The sequence below is a fragment of the Notolepis coatsorum genome, assembly GCF_963971535.1.
Source record: "Notolepis coatsorum genome assembly, chromosome: 1".
Lineage (NCBI taxonomy): Eukaryota > Metazoa > Chordata > Actinopteri > Aulopiformes > Paralepididae > Notolepis > Notolepis coatsorum.
In genome coordinates this window covers 242081287-242099801 of record NC_140165.1, presented here as the reverse complement: position 1 = coordinate 242099801, position 18515 = coordinate 242081287, and the positions used below count along the sequence as shown (strand labels likewise).

Here is an 18515-nt window from a genome sequence, read left to right as displayed (position 1 = left end):
GTAATAGAGTGACATGGAGAGTGTAACACAGGGTGACATGGAGAGTGTAACAGGGTGGATAGTGTAATAGAGTGACATGGAGAGTGTAACAGGGTGACATGGAGAGTGTAACAGGGTGACATGGAGAGTGTAACAGGGTGATGTGGAGAATGTAACGGGGTGACATGGAGAGTGTAACAGGGTGGAGAGTGTAACAGGGTGACATGGAGAGTGTAACAGGGTGGAGAGTGTAACGGGGTGACATGGAGAGTGTAACAGGGTGACATGGAGAGTGTAACAGGGGTGAGATGGAGAGTGTAACAGCGTGGTGTGGAGAGTGTAACAGGGTGACATGGAGAGTGTAACATGGTGACATGGAGAGTGTAACAGGGGTGACATGGAGAGTGTAACAGGGGGACATGGAGAGTGTAACAGGGTGGAGAGTGTAACAGGGTGGCGTGGAGAGTGTAACGGGGTGACGTGGAGAGTGTAACAGGGTGTTGTGGAAAGTGTAACAGGGTATCATGAAGAGTGTAACAGCGTAACATGGAGAGTGTAACAGGGTGACATGGAGAGTGTAACAGGGTGGAGAGTGTAACAGGGTGACATGGAGAGTGTAACAGGGTTGATTGATTGATTGAAAATTTTATTAACAGATTGCAGAATGGGTACAGTACAGTACAGCTCAATACATACAATTGTTAAGGGGATGCAGACCAGAGAAAGACTTTCGTCTTGTTTACATCAGGGTCCCCCATTTTCAATTCATCATAACATATATGACATACATGACATACAGATAGACAGTACTGCTACATCTATACATTTATGACATACCAGATTTGCAAATACAGTACTGTTTGTGATACGAAAAGAGTCCAGAAAAGAGAGTATATACATTTGACATAGAAACTGTACATTGGAGGAGGTTGGGGGGGGGGGGTTGGGTAGGAGGAGTGGGTGGGGGACACTGTACAACTGAACAAGCAAAACTGTACATTGGAATATTGACAAGACCATACTTGGTAATTTACTGTACATTGGGGGGGGGGGGGGGGGGTTGTGTTAGGACATTTACAGGGGCCAGTTTAGAATTGCAGTCTCCCCTAGGTGTTTTTTGAGAGTATTTTTGAAAGTGGGTAGTGATTCACATTCCTTTACAGCTTTGGGTAGGGCGTTCCACATTGATGTGGCATAATTGCGAAATGTGTTTAGTCCCTTGTTTGAGCCGAATCTGGGTTTAACATGATTTGTGGAGCTCCCTCTGGTGTTGTGATCGTGGTATTCACTGACCTTTGGGAAGTATTTTGTACATGGGTACCTTGGGTGACATGGAGAGTGTAACAGGGTGACGGGAGAGTGTAACAGGGTGACGTGGAGAGTGTAACAGGGTGGAGAGTGTAACACAGGGTGACATGGAGAGTGTAACAGGGTGACGTGGAGAGTGTAACAGGGTGGAGAGTGTAACAGGGTGACATGGAGAGTGTAACAGGGTGACGCGGAGAGTGTAACGGGGTGACATGGAGAGTGTAACAGGGTGACATGGAGAGTGTAACAGGGTGGAGAGTGTAACAGGGTGGAGATTGTAACAAGGTGACATGGAGAGTGTAACAGGGTGGAGAGTGTAACATGGTGGAGAGTGTAACAGGGTGACATGGAGAGTGTAACAGGGTGGATAGTGTAATAGAGTGACATGGAGAATGTAACAGGGTGGATAGTGTAATAGAGTGACATGGAGAGTGTAACAGGGTGGCTAGTGTAATAGAGTGACATGGAGAGTGTAACACAGGGTGACATGGAGAGTGTAACAGGGTGGATAGTGTAATAGTGACATGGAGAGTGTAACAGGGTGACATGGAGAGTGTAACAGGGTGACATGGAGAGTGTAACAGGGTGATGTGGAGAATGTAACGGGGTGACATGGAGAGTGTAACAGGGTGGAGAGTGTAACAGGGTGACATGGAGAGTGTAACAGGGTGGAGAGTGTAACGGGGTGACAGGGAGAGTGTAACAGGGTGACATGGAGAGTGTAACAGGGGTGAGATGGAGAGTGTAACAGCGTGGTGTGGAGAGTGTAACAGGGTGACATGGAGAGTGTAACATGGTGACATGGAGAGTGTAACAGGGGTGACATGGAGAGTGTAACAGGGGGACATGGAGAGTGTAACAGGGTGGAGAGTGTAACAGGGTGGCGTGGAGAGTGTAACGGGGTGACGTGGAGAGTGTAACAGGGTGTTGTGGAAAGTGTAACAGGGTATCATGAAGAGTGTAACAGCGTAACATGGAGAGTGTAACAGGGTGACATGGAGAGTGTAACAGGGTGGAGAGTGTAACAGGGTGACATGGAGAGTGTAACAGGGTTGATTGATTGATTGAAAATTTTATTAACAGATTGCAGAATGGGTACAGTACAGTACAGCTCAATACATACAATTGTTAAGGGGATGCAGACCAGAGAAAGACTTTCGTCTTGTTTACATCAGGGTCCCCCATTTTCAATTCATCATAACATATATGACATACATGACATACAGATAGACAGTACTGCTACATCTATACATTTATGACATACCAGATTTGCAAATACAGTACTGTTTGTGATACGAAAAGAGTCCAGAAAAGAGAGTATATACATTTGACATAGAAACTGTACATTGGAGGAGGTTGGGGGGGGGGGGGGGTTGGGTAGGAGGAGTGGGTGGGGGACACTGTACAACTGAACAAGCAAAACTGTACATTGGAATATTGACAAGACCATACTTGGTAATTTACTGTACATTGGGGGGGGGGGGGGGGGGTTGTGTTAGGACATTTACAGGGGCCAGTTTAGAATTGCAGTCTCCCCTAGGTGTTTTTTGAGAGTATTTTTGAAAGTGGGTAGTGATTCACATTCCTTTACAGCTTTGGGTAGGGCGTTCCACATTGATGTGGCATAATTGCGAAATGTGTTTAGTCCCTTGTTTGAGCCGAATCTGGGTTTAACATGATTTGTGGAGCTCCCTCTGGTGTTGTGATCGTGGTATTCACTGACCTTTGGGAAGTATTTTGTACATGGGTACCTTGGGTGACATGGAGAGTGTAACAGGGTGACGGGAGAGTGTAACAGGGTGACGTGGAGAGTGTAACAGGGTGGAGAGTGTAACACAGGGTGACATGGAGAGTGTAACAGGGTGACGTGGAGAGTGTAACAGGGTGGAGAGTGTAACAGGGTGACATGGAGAGTGTAACAGGGTGACGCGGAGAGTGTAACGGGGTGACATGGAGAGTGTAACAGGGTGACATGGAGAGTGTAACAGGGTGGAGAGTGTAACAGGGTGGAGATTGTAACAAGGTGACATGGAGAGTGTAACAGGGTGGAGAGTGTAACATGGTGGAGAGTGTAACAGGGTGACATGGAGAGTGTAACAGGGTGGATAGTGTAATAGAGTGACATGGAGAATGTAACAGGGTGGATAGTGTAATAGAGTGACATGGAGAGTGTAACAGGGTGGCTAGTGTAATAGAGTGACATGGAGAGTGTAACACAGGGTGACATGGAGAGTGTAACAGGGTGGATAGTGTAATAGTGACATGGAGAGTGTAACAGGGTGACATGGAGAGTGTAACAGGGTGACATGGAGAGTGTAACAGGGTGATGTGGAGAATGTAACGGGGTGACATGGAGAGTGTAACAGGGTGGAGAGTGTAACAGGGTGACATGGAGAGTGTAACAGGGTGGAGAGTGTAACGGGGTGACATGGAGAGTGTAACAGGGTGACATGGAGAGTGTAACAGGGGTGAGATGGAGAGTGTAACAGCGTGGTGTGGAGAGTGTAACAGGGTGACATGGAGAGTGTAACATGGTGACATGGAGAGTGTAACAGGGGTGACATGGAGAGTGTAACAGGGGGACATGGAGAGTGTAACAGGGTGGAGAGTGTAACAGGGTGGCGTGGAGAGTGTAACGGGGTGACGTGGAGAGTGTAACAGGGTGTTGTGGAAAGTGTAACAGGGTATCATGAAGAGTGTAACAGCGTAACATGGAGAGTGTAACAGGGTGACATGGAGAGTGTAACAGGGTGGAGAGTGTAACAGGGTGACATGGAGAGTGTAACAGGGTGGAGAGTGTAACAGGGTGGAGAGTGTAACAGGGTGACATGGAGAGTGTAACAGGGTGGAGAGTGTAATAGAGTGACATGGAGAGTGTAACAGGGTGGATAGTGTAATGAGAGTGACATGGAGAGTGTAACAGGGTGGAGCTTGTAACAGGGTGGAGAGTGTAACAGGGTGACATGGAGAGTGTAACAGGGGTGACATGGAGAGTGTAACAGGGGTGACATGGAGAGTGTAACAGGGTGACATGGAGAGTGTAACAGGGTGACATGGAGAGTGTAACAGGGTGACATGGAGAGTGTAACAGGGTGACATGGATAGTGTAACAAGGGTGACATGGAGAGTGTAACAGGGTGACGTGGAGAGTGTAACAGGGTGACGTGGAGAGTGTAACAAGAGTGATGTGGAGAGTGTAACAGGGTGACATGGAGAGTGTAATGAGAGTGACATGGAGAGTGTAACAGGGTGACATGGAGAGTGTAACGAGAGTGATGTGGAGAGTGTAACAGGGTGACATGGAGAGTGTAACGAGAGTGATGTGGAGAGTGTAACAGGGTGACATGGAGAGTGTATCGAGAGTGACGTGGAGAGTGTAACAGGGGTGACATGGTATTGTAGCCCCTTGGTGTAAACCTAAATTGAATAATCCGACTTCACCACCTGAATGGGATCCTTTTCAGGTGGCAGAACGGATAAGACCGCGGTGTTTAACACATGTGGTCACATGGTGCTTGTGAGCACAGGGTTCGATCACAGAGCAGGGACGGGTCAGAGGAAAGCTAGGGGAAAACGTCAGGATTAGAGAAGCTCATTCATTGGCTGTTAGGCAAAGCTGTGCTGACAGTTATGCGTTTTCTTGGCACTGAGATGCATGATTTTCTAAGCAATTGAGATGCAATGGAAAGGATTTACTGGCAGAATTGTCTCAGAATATGACCGTCCATCGGGCGATAAAAGAGCGAGAGAGCTCCAGCATCACCATTCCCCTTGAACCCATTTTCCGATGCCTGACTAGTGTTCAATCTAGTTTGCGAATGAAAGAGATGACATATAGCCTGCCTAATCAATCTATTGACTCTGTTTTGCATTGGGTGTTCCCGATAACCTGTTGTATAACCGCTAGCTTGATTTAAAATATTTTATTGGCTGGGTATATTATGCACATTTGACAAATGGTTTAAATGAATAGTAATATGTGGTTGTCATGGTTCTTTTTGTTTTTAGTTTTTCATCACAGTCAATCATCATTGCTTGCTAACCATGGAAGAATGGAGAAAAACACATTTTCTGAGCCAAACTCAGGAGAGCTCACTCTATCTCTTTCTCTCCCTGTGTCTCTCTCTCTGTCAGCGAGATCTGATAATGTATGATTCATAGCCACATTTGTATAGGTTACTACAGATAATATTCTGACAAATTCTTATTTTTTTCTTTCACAGTCAATTATTTAGTTTTCTTTCCTTTTCATTGTTATTTTTTCTATTATTGTATATCTTTTGAAATAAACGTTAATTCATTCATACTGGTTTAAATACTAAATCATTTGCTATTCCACCTTTTTTGCTGAGCAAGACGTTTGTGCAAAAGGAATTAGGCCTGACCCAAATAGGTTAGAAGCCAAATCATATAGTCTGTGTTCAATGATTGAAGCAAACAAAAGCCTGGGCTCATTTTTACTGAATGATCTCAAATATGTATAATCTTGTGTTTGAGTGTTGAGTGTTTGAGTATCTATAAATCTTTTGTCTCTGTTTTGTGCGTTTGTTGGACATTATTTGATGACTGACTTAAAATAATAGAGCTTCAATTGCATGTTGGGTTTAATGCAATTATCCTCATGATTTTGCAGTTGATCAGGAGAGGCCTGGTGTTTCTGATTTAATAAGAGAAATCTTCACGAGAGAAATTAATACAATGTATTCACTCATGAGTTTGGGGGTGGGGGCGTGGGATTCGCTGGTTTCCTCGTGGTGGCGAGGTCGCCGGGACCTGGGGAGATGGGGAGATGGGGATATAAGTGGCACACGGACTGTTTGAGTTTTTCTTCGGTCATGACATGCTTTATCGGGGGGGGGGGGGGGATTGATGTGTGGGAGATCACATGCCTTCGAGCAACATTGTAGGCTACTTATTGTACTTATTTGATGCCTATTCTTATGTCTGCATGTTTACACTCCACTACTTTTATACAGGTATATTCTTTATGTCTGCAATTTATACATTGCTTTTATTCTGTAAAAAATATGATTTTATGCTGATTTTATGTTTAATTCATGTTATACTAGTTGCTGTGGGGCACTCTGGGCTGCGGTCCATGTGTGAAAAGTGCTATATAGATAGTTATCAATATTTATGATTATAATATTGTAAAAACATGTGTGCATTGATAAGTCTCAACGACATTGAAAATGAGGGTGACCTCAATTGTCCTTTCGAGAATAAATAAAGCTTTGAATTGACTCTGGATCTTATAGCTTAGGACAGGGACAGTTGCCACAGCCTTCACTGTGACAAAATGACAGTGGGCATTTTCAGCACCACGGACAGCGTCAGATTGTTCTCACATGAGAGAGTAGACAAACAGGCTGCCTATGAACTGGCATTAACCCTTTCATTACCACACTACATAAGGTTAACCCTTTACTGTCACACTACAGATGCAGGAGCCAGGGCAGCGTGTGAGGCTATGAGGGACGGAGCGGGGCCGGGGGGAGAACGCTACAGGAAGCGAGGCTTCGGGCTACGGCTTTTGTTTAGAACCAGGCCTCGAGGCGTCTTGCTGCTGAGGATGTCATAGAAACAGAGCTCTTTCTTGTGCCTGTTAAGCAGAGGGTTTGGAGACGGAGGAATGCAAATATAGGATGTTTGCTTCCTGTGGGAAATGAACGGCGAGGCTGGAAAACCCTCTGAACACTAGATGGAGATTTACATATACAGTGCAAATGTTTGTTTAAAGACAAACTCCAAATATTTCAAAAGGCTGATGTTTGGGACTGTAGTCTATTCTTGGTTCCAATACACCTCCATGAATGTAGACTCCATAGAACGCTCCCATGCATTCATACTCTGAGGTATCCTTGGTAACTAGTCCTGTGCAAGGAAACTATAGAAGAAGGAAGGAAAAAAAAAAAAAAAAAAAAAAAAAAAAAAAAAAAACCTAACCCTGACTAACCTTACTGTCATGCACTTGTCCTAATAAACTAACCTACACTGTAACACGCAACACTTGATGAACATTGTTACTCAGCTGATAGAGTTGTACCCTTCTTGCTGTCTTGTCGTACAGAACTTGTAAGTCGCTTTGGATAAAAGCGTCAGCTAAATGACTAAATGTAAATGTAAATGATGGAAGGGTCATCACCTCAGAATACCAGCGTTCTATCCTCTTGGTGCCAGTTCTATTGATGCCTGTATTAGAATAAAAAATATACCAGCTATCTGAGGAAATATACATCAACCAATATATCAAATGTTAGCTAGTTAACAATGCAACACATTGCCGATGATTCTGACATCCGAGGTAATAATCTGTTTAAATGACAGGTCATAAACTACGAGACGGCTGATCCCATTCAACTCAATGTCGGGCGAACTGAAAGTTTTCGCACTTGGCACCAATGTGCGTTCACGCGCTACACAGTGAAGTGATGGCCCTTCCTTCTTTTATAGTTTCCTTGGTCCTGTGAAGTCTGTTAGTAGGCATTATAAGGAATGTCCACAATCAGTTAATCCTCTGTCTTCACAAGATGTCACAATGCCCCTCGGTAGCCATTTTACCATGGCCATTTTGTGTCCCTCCTAGTCAGGGGCGGACACCCAGAGGGGGGCAACCAATATATTAAAAAAAATTTAATATAAAAAAAAAAAAATAAACTGTGCCCAGGCAAAAAAAGCCTAGGACACCAAATGTGCTGGGTCAGGTTCTGCTCCTAGTAACGTTCAAACTATAAAACGTAAATGTGGAAAGTCTAAAACGGCTAGCGTGTGCACGCCTTGCGTTATGAGTGTGTAAAAGGTCTTACATACAGGGGCGACAGTGGCTCAGGAGGTAGAGCAGTCGTCTGGTAATCGGAACGTTCCTGGTTCGATTCCCGCTCCTCACAGGCAGCTTGTCGAAGTGTCCTTGAGCAAGACACTTAACCCCTATCTGCTCCCGATGAGCAGGTTGGCACCCTGCATGGTCGCCTCCACCATCGGTGTGTGAATGTGTGAGTGAATGGGTGAATGTGAAGAACAAAATTGTAAAGGCCTCACATCGCCCGTAGCCCTGGTCCCTACCTTGGTATCTGAGTGTGTAAAAGGCCTCACATCGCCTGTAGCTCTGGTGTATCTGAGTGTGTAAAAGGCCTCACATCGCCTGCAGCTCTGGTCCCTACCTTGGTATCTGAGTGTGTAAAAGGCCTCACATCGCCTGTAGCTCTGGTGTATCTGAGTGTGTAAAAGGCCTCACATCGCCTGTAGCTCTGGTGTATCTGAGTGTGTAAAAGGCCTCACATCGCCTGTAGCTCTGGTGTATCTGAGTGTGTAAAAGGCCTCACATCGCCTGTAGCTCTGGTGTATCTGAGTGTGTAAAAGGCCTCACATCGCCTGTAGCTCTGGTGTATCTGAGTGTGTAAAAGGCCTTACATCGCCTGTAGCTCTGGTACCTTGGTATCTTATTTTTTTGTTTTTTTTATACTTTTTTTTAATACTATATTGTGTCAATAAATCACTCTACATTTAGAGTACACACACATATACATAGTCACACATACATGTATGCATACATACCTGTACATACGTAAATACACACACAAATGTACATACTGTAAATATTGACTTAAAAAAAATAAAATTACCCAAAAAGATTTACCCATTATAGTATAGATGTTACTGATCCTGGACTGGTAAACCTATCCATCCATCCATAGTATACATCCAATATCCATCCCTACTCGTCCCCACATACATATACAAATAAAAGTAAAAAAATTTAATTAAATTAAATAAAAAGGGAAAAATTACTTGAATTTTCATTATAGGTGTAGGCCTATGGAATATTCCCCAACAATTGGGTAGTAGATCAAACTGCTACTACTACTCTAGTTTTCTATTACTGTCTCATGTTACTTAACTCATCATCCAAACGCCTGATCTGTCTGTCATCTAATACCTTTCCATAGTTTAAATAAACCCCATCTTTTTTCCAGCATATTTTCATTCTTATTAATTTTGTAAGTTACCTTTTCCATACTATATAATTATGTCCTCTACAGTTTCTAACCACTTGTTTACTTTGGGAGATTCAAGTTTTTTCCAAGCTCTTGTTATTTGCTTAAGTGCTGCAACTCTCAAAATAAAAAAGGTATAATTCTTCTTTTTGTAGGTTTTTGGGGCGTGTTCCTAACAGTATAGCTTGTTTTTCTAGATACCCCACTTTCTCGAACATCTGTTCCATTATATGTAAAATATCTGACCAGTAGATTTGGTCCGCATTATTCTCCCCACATTCCCTCCAGCAACTAGGATTATTATGTGTGAATTTGGATATTTGATTGTGTTCTAAAGTACCTCATATTTATTTTCCAAGCATACTCCTGCCAAAAGGGTGATTTTATGTAATGGAAGATATCTTTAAAACTTTGATTCCGCTCATTATCTGGTATATTTGTTTTCAGTTCCTTCTCCCATTTATTTTTAATATAGCTTAAATCTTCAATTTTGTTTTCTTGAAGTATTCTGTAGATTTGTCCAGTTGTGTTTTTGAGGTTATGCCTTTGGTGAGTCTTTATCATGTATTTCAGAAGGGGATGGAGATCTTGGTATCTGAGTGTGTAAAAGGCCTCACATCGCCCACAGCTCTGGTCCCTACCTTGGTATCTGAGTGTGTAAAAGACCTCACATCGCCCATAACTCTGGTCCCTACCTTGGTATCTGAGTGTGTAAAAGGCCTCACATCGCCCACAGCCCTGGTCCCTACCTTGGTATCTGATGGCGATGCCGGTGGAGGTGCCGGCGGCGTCGGTGCTCATCTCCACGAAGAGGTGGCGGGCGGTGCTGAGCAGGCCCTCATTGGGCAGGTACTCCACCTCGTACGAGTCGTACAGGGCAGGAGCATCGATGTTGTTCCCGTTCTTAATCAGCAACCTGGGAGAGAGGGGGGGGGGAAAGTATCAGCTTTACTTGAGAAATCCATTCTATCCTATAGCGTACTGGGAGCCAATGAAGGGAGGCAAGAACAGGGGTGATATGAGCTCTCTACAGTAATCAAGTCGTGATGATATACAGTAAAGGCGTGAATGACTCTCTCATGGTCTGAGGGGGAGAGAATGGCCTTGATCCTAGCTATGGTCCGAAGCTGGAAAACGAAGGGCTGAACTAGGGCAGACAGGTTACCCAGACTGCTGGCGATAACACTGGTTTGGTTTGGGGGGCCGAAAAGGAGGATTTCACATTTAGATTCGTTGAGTTGTAAGAAATGTTGTGCCATCCAGCATTTTATGTCATCTAGACAGGATCGGAGGCTGTCAAGACTGGACTTGTCATTGGGTTTCATGGGGAGATAGACCTGAGTGTCGTCGGCATAACAATGGAAAGAGATGGTGTGTTTTTTAATGACTAAACCAAGGGGCAGCATATACAGAGAAAATATAATAGGGCCAAGCATGGAGCCTTGTGGGACCCCGCAGGAGAGAGAGGCAGAGGGGGAGGAGCAATTGCCGATGTTGACAGAGAAGCTTCTATCACTGAGGTAGGAGATGAACCAGGATAGAGCTATACCACTGACGGCAACTGCCTGGCAGAGACGATCGATAAGGATGTCATGGTCTATCATATCGAAAGCTGCACTAAGGTCTTGGAGCATAAGGACAGCACAGTCGCGGTTGTCAGTGGTGAGAAGCATGTGGTATGTGCTTTCCTTGACCATTCTATTGTTTTAATTTATCTGCTTTTTAATGTTTTATCATGACGTATATTCTATTTAGTATGCCATGTTGAAGCACCTTGAGACTACATTGTATTTTAAAGTGTGCTCTATAAATAAAATTCCTTATTACTATTAAATTGCCCACTTCAGGTAATTGCTCCAGCCTCTTTCAGAATCAGAATCAAGAATCAAGAGGTTTATTTGATTATCTTTCTCTAACATCCATGGGGTACATTCTAAATGTACATTCTAAAGCCTTTAAAATGCTTCCCTTCCTCTGTCCTCCATCATTCATTCTTCTCTGTGACCCTGAAACTGAAAAACACATTTAGCCCTTTCACTACCACACTATAGAAGGTTAACCCCTTCACTAACCGTCTGTAGTGTGGTAGTGAAAGGTTAACCTTCTGTAGTGTGGTAGTGAAAGCATAAATACAACACACAACCACAGGGTCAAGGATATGGAGGGAGTTTGGGTGGAAAAACATAATTCGATTTTTTATAACACCAGAAATACAGGGCAACTATACACCAACACAGAAACCATGCTGGAGAAAATGTGGACAGGAAATAGCAAACCACACACACATATTCTGGGGATGTCAGATAATAAAGAACTATTGGGAAGAGATAGGAGGGATAATAAATGAAATAGTAGGATATGAAATACCCCAGACAGGACAAGTATTGTATTTAGGGAACTTAACACAGGAAGGAATGCAGGGGAAAGATATATACTTGATTAAGATATTACTAGTAGCTGTCAGGATCCTAGGCCCGGTCCTGGCTGGACTGGGCAGGATGGTAACACTGGGCAGTACCCTCCACCTAACTTTGGGCAATGCCCTCGATCTGACATTGGCCCTCGGCCTGACATTGGCGCCCTACCACCCTCTAGTGGTGACAAACAATCGGTGCGCTCCAGTACACTGGACATCCTGACTACTGTGTTAACTATAATTAATAGTTTGATTAATGTGATGTCATGGTGTGTACTGTCATTGTCTTTCCCTTCCCTGGTGTGATGTCATACACGGTTTTGGGTTGTTAGGAGTTGCTTTTGTGTTTAGTTGTGTTTAGTTGTGCTTTGCTTATTGTCTAGGTGTTGTTTGTGATTCTGTGTTGGCCAGGTGTTCTTAATTGGTAATTAGTCGGGGTATTTAGGTGTCTGTCTGTCTCCCTTTCGTTGTGGCGACATTCCTCCAGTTACCCCCTGTTCCTCCACGTCGTGTCGCACCGTTCTCCCTCTAGTAAGTCTTAGTGTTTGTTGTTTTGTATTGTGAAGTTTGTTATTTAGTTTCTGTATTTTTCCTTGTATTGCACTGGATTCTACAGTAAACATCATTCTCCAAGCTTCACTCCTCGCCTCTGCCTCCTCCATTCCTTCCCTTTCTGTATTATTGCATTCTACCTAACCCCATCGTGACAGAATGTCGCCACCAACATTAACGAATGCAGCAGGAAGGGCGAGCGATACCATCACTGTTGTCCTGGCCCTGATGGCCGGTGACATGAAGAGTTACTCACTGGCCAAATGGGGGTTCCTACTCCGGAAGATCGACCAGGTCGCCACTGAGAATCCGACACTGCAGACGGCGATGTGGGAGATGGCTGAACATGTTGCTGTCCTCATGGAGAAGCATAAGCCGAAGGCTGGGGTAGCTAGTCTGCCGACTGTTCTCAGGCTTACGGTCAGCCTAGATCCTCCCACAGCCGCTGAGATTGCTCGGATGTCCATCGCCGGTCGGACGTCCACAGCTAACCTAGCTCCGCCGGTTAGCTTCGTGCCAATAGCTAACCGGTCGTCTCCAGTTAGCACAGCTCCGCCTGTTAGCTCCGCCACTATAGATGGCCAGACGTCCCCAGTTGGTACAGCTCTACCCGTTAGCTCCGCTCATACAGCTAACCAGACGTCCACAGCTAACATAGCTCCGCCGGTTAGCTTAGTGTCAAGAGCTAACCAGCCACTCCCAGCTAACCTAGCTCCGCCGGTTAGCTTCGTGCCAATAGCTAACCGGTCGTCTCCAGTTAGCACAGCTCCGCCTGTTAGCTCCGCCACTATAGATGGCCAGACGTCCCCAGTTGGTACAGCTCTACCCGTTAGCTCCGCTCATACAGCTAACCAGACGTCCACAGCTAACATAGCTCCGCCGGTTAGCTTAGTGTCAAGAGCTAACCAGCCACTCCCAGCTAACCTAGCTCCGCCCGTTAGCTTCGTTTCAATAGCTAACCGGCCGTTTCAAGCTAGCACAGTCTCCACTGCCAGACTAGGCTCCAGGTTCAGGGTGAGCCTAGTATCTGAGACAGACCAGATGTCTCCAGCTAGCACAGTCTCCACTGCCAGACTAGGCTCCAGGTTCAGGGTGAGCCTAGTACCGGAGACGGACCAGATGTCCCAAGCTAGCCAGGCATCCCCAGCTAACATAGCTCCGCCGGTTAGCTTTGTGTCAATAGCTAACCAGCCACTCCCAGCTAACCTAGCTCCGCCCGTTAGCTTCGTGTCAATAGCTAACCAGCCACTCCCAGCTAACCTAGCTCCGCCCGTTAGCTTCGTGTCAATAGCTAACCAGCCACTCCCAGCTAACCTAGCTCCGCCTGTTAGCCCCGCTACAGTAGCTAACCAGACGCCCACTGCCAACCTAGGCTCCAGGTTCAGGGTGAGCCTGGTAGCTGAGACGGACCAGATGTCCCAAGCTAGTCAGGTCTCTGCAGCTAGCAGGTCTAGGAGGGCTATTAGGACAGGAGCTGCTAGGCTCTCCCTGACTGTTAGCTTAGCCTCAGCAGCTAGCCAGGCATTCTCAGCTAGCACAGTTCCCACAGTGAGTCCAGGGCCCACAGTTAGCCTAGCCCCCGAGGCTAGTATGGCTAGTAAGGCCTCCACAGCTGGTCCAGCTTCCACGCCCAGTCCAGCCTCTGCTCTGGGTCCTGGCTCCTCATCCCCGGATCCTACACCACGCCTCGCCGCCGAGACCGATCCGGTCACCACGCCCTGCCCGGCCTCTCCACCTGGTCCGGCTGCCGTGCCGGCTCCCGTCTCCTCGACGGATCCTGGCTCCTCATCTCTGGATCCTACACCACGCCTCGCCGCCGAGACCGATCCGGTCTCCACGCCATGCCCGGCCCCTACACCTGGTCCGGCTGCCGTGCCGGCTCCCGGCTCTTCGACGGATCCTGGCTCCCCGTCTGGTCCAGCTCTGCGCCGTGATCAGCGTCCTGGTCCTCGCCGGGGTCCTCGCCGGGGTCTTCGCCGTGGTCTTCGCCGTGGTCTGCGTGGGATCCTGCTCCAGGGGTCGTCGCCGCCGCACCTCCGGTCCGGCTCTCCTGAACCGGCCCCGAGTCCGGCGGCTGGAGGGTCTCTCGCCCGGGATCCTGCTCCAGGGTCCAGCTCCCCTTCCCGGGCTTCTACACCTGTACCCACCCCCCCTCGTCGGGCCTCGGTGCCCGTCCCCACTCCCCCTCGCCGGGCCTCGGTTCTCAGGTTCTGCCCCCCTCCCCGGGTCTCGGTGCCCATCCCCACCCCCCCTCGTCGGACCTCTGTTCCCAGGTCCAGTCCTCCTCCCCGGGCCTCTGCTCCCGTCCCCACCCCCCCTCTCCGGGCATCTGCGCCCGTTTTCTACCCCCCTGGCTGCTATGCCCCTCCTGGGGTTTTCGCTCGGCCTCCTGGTCCCTCGTCTTCGGGTCCTCTCCCTGGGTCCTCTCCGGGGTTCCGGCTTCCTCCCTCACCTGCTTATGGACGTTGTTTTCGGGTGTCTGGAAGCCACCCGTTGAGGGGGGGGTACTGTCAGGATCCTAGGCCCGGTCCTGGCTGGACTGGGCAGGATGGTAACACTGGGCAGTACCCTCCACCTAACTTTGGGCAATGCCCTCGATCTGACATTGGCCCTCGGCCTGACATTGGCGCCCTACCACCCTCTAGTGGTGACAAACAATCGGTGCGCTCCAGTACACTGGACATCCTGACTACTGTGTTAACTATAATTAATAGTTTGATTAATGTGATGTCATGGTGTGTACTGTCATTGTCTTTCCCTTCCCTGGTGTGATGTCATACACGGTTTTGGGTTGTTAGGAGTTGCTTTTGTGTTTAGTTGTGTTTAGTTGTGCTTTGCTTATTGTCTAGGTGTTGTTTGTGATTCTGTGTTGGCCAGGTGTTCTTAATTGGTAATTAGTCGGGGTATTTAGGTGTCTGTCTGTCTCCCTTTCGTTGTGGCGACATTCCTCCAGTTACCCCCTGTTCCTCCACGTCGTGTCGCACCGTTCTCCCTCTAGTAAGTCTTAGTGTTTGTTGTTTTGTATTGTGAAGTTTGTTATTTAGTTTCTGTATTTTTCCTTGTATTGCACTGGATTCTACAGTAAACATCATTCTCCAAGCTTCACTCCTCGCCTCTGCCTCCTCCATTCCTTCCCTTTCTGTATTATTGCATTCTACCTAACCCCATCGTGACAGTAGCAGCCAAGAAAGCACTGATGAAAATGTGGTATAGAGTAGAAGCACCGACGAGGGAACAATGGACAGAGATAGTGGGTGGGATACAGGAAATGGAGAGAATCACACATAGGCTGAGGCTACAAGACGAGAAGTTTGAGTCAAAATGGGAGAAGTGGGAAGAGTATAGGAAAAAAATAAACAACATCACAGGAGAGTGAAAAGGAGACAAGAAGAAAAAACGAAACGAAAATAAACTATGAAGGTCACTTTTATTTTATTTTTTTATTGTTTATCTCTTTTCTTTGTTTTTGTTTTGCTGTGTTTTTTCCTTTTCCCCTTTAGTGAATTTATTTTAGGTCAACTCGTCATTCGATTTTGATATACATTTTTCTAATATCAGCTATATCTTTTAGTTCTTATCTATCGAATTCTATTGTACTGTCGTTTATAATTTTGACCGCCAATTGTATTATTGTATGTGGATGTTTTGTTTGTAAATCAAAAAACTAAAAATAAAAATTTAAGTATAAAAAAAAAAAAAGCATAAATAATAAGAGACCATTGGAGAAACCTGAGGTTTCCTAGTTTGTCTCCTCCGCCTGTTAAACGTATGAAGCTCCTCCCATAGGCATGGATTTAGGGGGGGGGGGGTGCAGCGGACATGTCCCCCTCAATATTGAGAAGAGGTAAATTTGTCCCCTTCAAAAAATATACCTAATATGAAACACAAACCCCTCCCCAAAAGAGGTAAAGAAAAACAAGGGGGTTGAAATATGTATATATTCTTCTTACCTGTAACTATATATAATAAATAATACAGCAGAATATTTGAGAGCAATACAGAATGCCTGAGAGCCTCACTGCATTATATTCCATTATACTTTTGTCAGCGGGTACCTGAATGTTGTCTTTTCCTTTACATAAATGAAGACATTTCCATCATGAATGGATACAGAAAAGGCACAAATTGGTCCTCAGAATGCAGGAAATGAAGTGTTTGACACTAGATATTTCCTGTGGGAGGATCGCCAGACACCCCCCCCTGTTTAAAGTGCCCCCCCCCCCCACTGTTGAAAGCTAACCTACACTTCAAAGCGGCAGGTAAACAGGGACGTTCCATTCGCTCTAAGTGCGTCCCTTTCCGCCGTCCTCATCCCCTCTCATCTCTCCCCGGATGAGACGCGAGGGAGAGAGAGACGTGAGGGGGAGAGACGCGAGCACAAATCTATGAACCTTTGTAAATGGACTAGATTACGCCCCCCCCCCCCCCCGACGTGTCTCTGAGAGGACACACAAGTCTGGAGCCCAAGGAGTCTGAGGAGCTGTTGGCGGCTTGACAAAACGGATCATTCAGCTAATTCCCCCCCCCCATGGCTATTCTTTTTAGCCCTCTGTAACGAGGGCCTCCTTCTGACAGAACGACACTCAACTGTCACTTGTTCCTGAGCGACGCTGTCGGCCGCTTTAACGTCCCGTGGAGCCGCCGCCTCCTCACGGAAACTCAAGGAGGACGGATCGCTGCGCGCGGAGATGTGGACATACGCGAGGAGGAACGGCGGCGCGCGGCAATTAACGGGAACAGCTAATAGCGCACCCGCCTCTGGAGGGTTGTTATGGCTGACTCTGCTAACCGCTAACTACGCCGATTTGCATACGGAATGAATCTGCTTTGCAGCTGGTACTGTGAGGACTGTGGGGGTGTGATTTATAAGACGACGTGACAGGTAAGGGCTGAACTCTGCCAGGTAAGGGCTGAACTCTGACAGGTAAGGGCTGAACTGTGACGGGTAAGGGCTGAACTCTGACAGGTAAGGGCTGAACTCTGACAGGTAAGGGCTGAACTCTGACAGGTAAGGGCTGAACTCTAACAGGTAAGGGCTGAACTCTGACAGGTAAGAGCTGAACTCTAACAGGTAAGGGCTGAACTCTGACAGGTAAGAGCTGAACTCTAACAGGTAAGGGCTGAACTCTGACAGGTAAGAGCTGAACTCTAACAGGTAAGGGCTGAACTGTGACAGGTAATGGCTGAACTCTAACAGGTAAGGGCTGAACTCTGACAGGTAAGAGCTGAACTCTAACAGGTAAGGGCTGAACTCTGACAGGTAAGGGCTGAACTCTGACAGGTAGGGGCTGAACTCTGACAGGTAAAGGCTGAACTGTGACAGGTAAGGGCTGAACTCTAACAGGTAAGGGCTGAACTCTGACAGGTAAGGGCTGAACTCTGACAGGTAAGGGCTGAACCCTGACAGGTAAGGGCTGAACTCTGACAGGTAAGGGCTGAACTCTGACAGGTAAGGGCTGAACTGTGACAGGTAAGGGCTGAACTGTGACAGGTAAGGGCTGAACTCTGACAGGTAAGGGCTGAACTCTGACAGGTAAGGGCTGAACTGTGACAGGTAAGGGCTGAACTCTGACAGATAAGGGCTGAACTCTGACAGGTAAGGGCTGAACTCTGACAGGTAAGGGCTGAACTCTGACAGGTAGGGGCTGAACTCTGACAGGTAAGGGCTGAACTCTGACAGGTAAGGGCTGAACTCTGACAGGTAAGGGCTGAACTGTGACAGGTAAGGGCTGAACTCTGACAGGTAAGGGCTGAACTGTGACGGGTAAGGGCTGAACTCTGACAGGTAAGGGCTGAACTGTGACGGGTAAGGGCTGAACTGTGACGGGTAAGGGCTGAACTCTGACAGGTAAGGGCTGAACTGTGACGGGTAAGGGCTGAACTCTAACAGGTAAGGGCTGAACTCTGACAGGTAAGGGCTGAACTCTAACAGGTAAGGGCTGAACTGTGACGGGTAAGGGCTGAACTCTGACAGGTAAGGGTTGAACTCTGACAGGTAAGGGCTGAACTCTGACAGGTAAGGGCTGAACTCTGACAGGTAAGGACTGAACTGTGACAGGTAAGGGCTGAACTCTGACAGGTAAGGGCTGAACTCTGACAGGTAAGGGCTGAACTCTGACAGGTAAGGGCTGAACTCTGATAGGTAAGGACTGAACTCTGACAGGTAAGGGCTGAACTCTGACAGGTAAGGGCTTAACTCTGACAGGTAAGGGCTGAACTGTGACAGGTAAGGGCTGAACTCTAACAGGTAAGGGCTGAACTCTGAC

At 46.9% G+C, this 18515-nt stretch overlaps 1 protein-coding gene across 1 annotated transcript in view; it reads right to left on the bottom strand.

Moving 5' to 3' along the window:
- sez6b (seizure related 6 homolog b) overlaps positions 1-18515 on the bottom strand; it is a 419489-nt gene that overhangs the window by 130627 nt on the left and 270347 nt on the right. Inside the window, 1 exon segment of the mRNA XM_084309484.1 lies at positions 10031-10197. Within this exon segment, the coding sequence (XP_084165610.1) occupies positions 10031-10197 (167 nt within the window).